The following is a 2,965-nucleotide window of genomic DNA, read 5'->3' on the forward strand; positions in this document are numbered from 1 at the left end:
ATGGGGTGCTGGTGGCCATCACCTCCTTGGGCAGGGGACAGGACTGCCAGCTGTGCTGCCCTTGAGCTGGTGCAGGGGGATGCCCAGGGCAGGCCTGAAGCAGAGCAGAGCAGGGCCAGGAGGCAGCTCCAGCAGCCCTGGCTGCAGCCCCTGGGGCAGAGGCACAGAGCATGGAGCTGCTTCAGGGGCCAGCCATGAGTGCAGAACTGCTCCCCTCAACTCCTTCTCACAAATAAAGATACTCACTTTGTGGAAATTAAGGTCTGGAAAACATGAGGAAAAATAATGGGAAAGAGAATAACTGAACTTTGGAGGAAAAACAGGACCTGCAAAACCCTCCACCCACTTCTGAGCAGGATGTCACTGTGATGTAACCCTGGAAACAAGGAGTACCCAATCCCATGACACTAGCAGAGCAATCCCAATATTAAATCAGTGAGACTGAGCTCAGGCCCAAAAATCCACTGCCTGCAGAGAGTGAAGGTCAGGCACTGTGGGCACACTGCATTTTTAGGAAGGCCAGACTCACATATACCACATGAAGATACACTGAGCAGGGCAATTGTATTTTTTTAATTCCAAAAGAAAATATGAATGGCAACATGACCTCCTGGTAGCCCCACATCCAGAAGCAGCTTCTTTCTCTGTGTCTCAGGGACAGTCATGTCCTATATTAGCCACCTCTGGTGCCCTGGAGTTGTGCAGCTCATACCTTCTCAGTCTTACCAGACAGAAGACTTGCTGACCTGTGACATGGTTTACAAGGTCAAACGGGACCTTATGAACTGATTGCTGGAATAAGTAAATTTTAGAATCATAGAATCATTTAAGTTTAGGAATAAAGTGTGACCAAAAGGAGAAAACCAAAGACTGAAACAGCCAATGTGCCTCACTTACATTTCCAGCTGCAGGTGGACAAACCCTCTCTGAAAGAAGCCAACAGCTAATGAGTTGTCCTTCGCAACGGTTCTATCGAAGGCCTGAGGAGAAAAACACACACACCCCAAGGGTCAGGGAGGGTATCTCCTGTTGGTGCCTGGGTGTAGGCACCCAGCTGGTCACATCCACGCTGCACTCCTGAGGGGTGCAGAAGCTGTCCCTGGGCTTGTGACCAGCTCCTCTGGACTGACAAGCTGCAATCATAGCTGAGGGGCAGGAGACAGCTCCAGGTCATCTTTCAGGTCCTGGCTCTGTATAAGCTGAGCTTCAGGTTTTTATCCTTCCTTGGTAAAACACACTGGATGTAACAAACGAGCTGTCTGCCATCCAGCACCTTGTAATGAGAAAAACTGCACTACCTGGAGCAGAGTTTGCCCAGACAGTGGGAGCAGCAGGACCAGACCAAGCAGGGAAGACTGTTTGAAGCAGTCTACAGTGATGAATAGAAGGGATGCAAGGGAGAAAGCTGAAGGGTTTCAACTACACCTACAAGTCAATATTTCTGGTCCAGTTTCCCACCTAAATACAGGCAAGTATTAGCAAAGCTGGTAGCAGCTCATGGTTGATGGCTCAAAGTTACAGTGTGCTGGGAAAAGTGTCTCAATGTCTTTGTGAGAAAGGGAGGTGTGCTTGGTCCCTTATCACTGCAGAGAAATGGTAGGTAGGTAACAAACCAAACCTGAAACCCTGCACTTTCCTGGTACTGCCTAGAGAGGAATTGTGCTTCAGGGGTGAAAATATGTTGCAGGAGGCCAGGGAGTGACTGTGTCTCTTGATGAGGTGGTAGCTGGCTCTGACAGCAAACCTTGCTTTAACAGTCTGCTTTACTGTGCTATAAAAGAGAAAAAAAAAAACCAAACATCCAACCGTTGACCTACACGGAAGCATTGTTGAGCCTTTTCCCAGTCAATGACTATTCAGACACAGAATCACAGCCTATTTTGGTTGGAAGTGACCTTAAAGGCCCTCTATTTCTACCTCCCCTGTCATGGGCAGGGACACCTTCCACTAGACCAGATTAATAAAATCTATACGGAGACCTAGGAAACACAGCTAGCACCCAATGTACTGCAGTGTCTGGGCAGTCTCCGCAGCATCTCTTTGCAAAGGCACTCTTGAGGAACATGGGAGACAGCTGGGTGGGTGTCGATTATTTATCTACTGCCTGAGCAAGGGCAAACCCATGGCTATTACACCAGACAATTATCATCAGGGCTAAAAAGTCTCTCAGGCACCATCATGCTGTGCTCACTATTCATAGAATCATAGAATTGTGTAATCATTCTGGTTGGAGGGAACCTGGAAGACCAACAAGTCCAACCATAACCTAAATCTCTCTACCATAACCCAATTTACCAGTTCAGTGCTTAATATTGTCCCTTACAGTGACTGCCCTGCCCAGGGCTCCACAGTTCTGTCCCAGCCCCAATGGCACAACCTGAGCTCTTCTTACTGCTAATTAATAAAACAGCTTAAATGCATCTTCCCCACTGGGCAGCTGACGGACCGACAGACAGACAGGCAGGCAGGCAGGCAGAGAGACAGACAGTTGTGTGGACATGCTGGGAGCTGAGACAAAAAGGCTTTTCCTGTGGCTGTTTCCCTTCCTGCAGCAGCCCCGGCAGCTGCTGCTCTCCCTTCCCAAGGGGCAGCCCCAGGACATGGGGGCACCTTGGCAGCCTCAGCCGGGGGGCAGGGCTGTCTGGGGACCCCGGGGCTCCTCGCTGTGTCCATCGCTGCTCCCAGTCCTGCTGGGCATGCAGGATACAAAACTCCGGGTTTGAATTTGTCGGGCGTTTCAGCGTTATTTCCTCAAAAACGAAAAATGGGAAAGTCTTGCTGCCCGTTCTGGCGCCCACCCCCCTGCTCCTCTCAGTGGGTTTCATAGAATCCCAGACAGGTTTGGGTCCGAAGGGACCTCACAGCCACGGGCAGGGACACCTCCCACCCGCCCAGGCTGCTCCAAGCCCCACACAACCTGCCCTTCACCACCGCCAGGGACGGGGTCGCCAGCATCATCCCGGGA

General features: G+C 50.8%; 1 protein-coding gene across 1 annotated transcript in view; it reads right to left on the minus strand.

Moving 5' to 3' along the window:
- LOC104385237 (NADPH oxidase activator 1-like) overlaps positions 1–2,965 on the minus strand; it is a 25,295-nt gene that overhangs the window by 16,362 nt on the left and 5,968 nt on the right. The window contains exon 2 of the mRNA XM_009993669.1: positions 898–980. Within this exon, the coding sequence (XP_009991971.1) occupies positions 898–980 (83 nt within the window). The remainder of the gene's footprint in view (positions 1–897; positions 981–2,965) is intronic.

Source organism: Chaetura pelagica, unplaced genomic scaffold (assembly GCF_000747805.2).
Source record: "Chaetura pelagica isolate M959 unplaced genomic scaffold, ChaPel_1.0 scaffold773, whole genome shotgun sequence".
NCBI lineage: Eukaryota > Metazoa > Chordata > Aves > Apodiformes > Apodidae > Chaetura > Chaetura pelagica.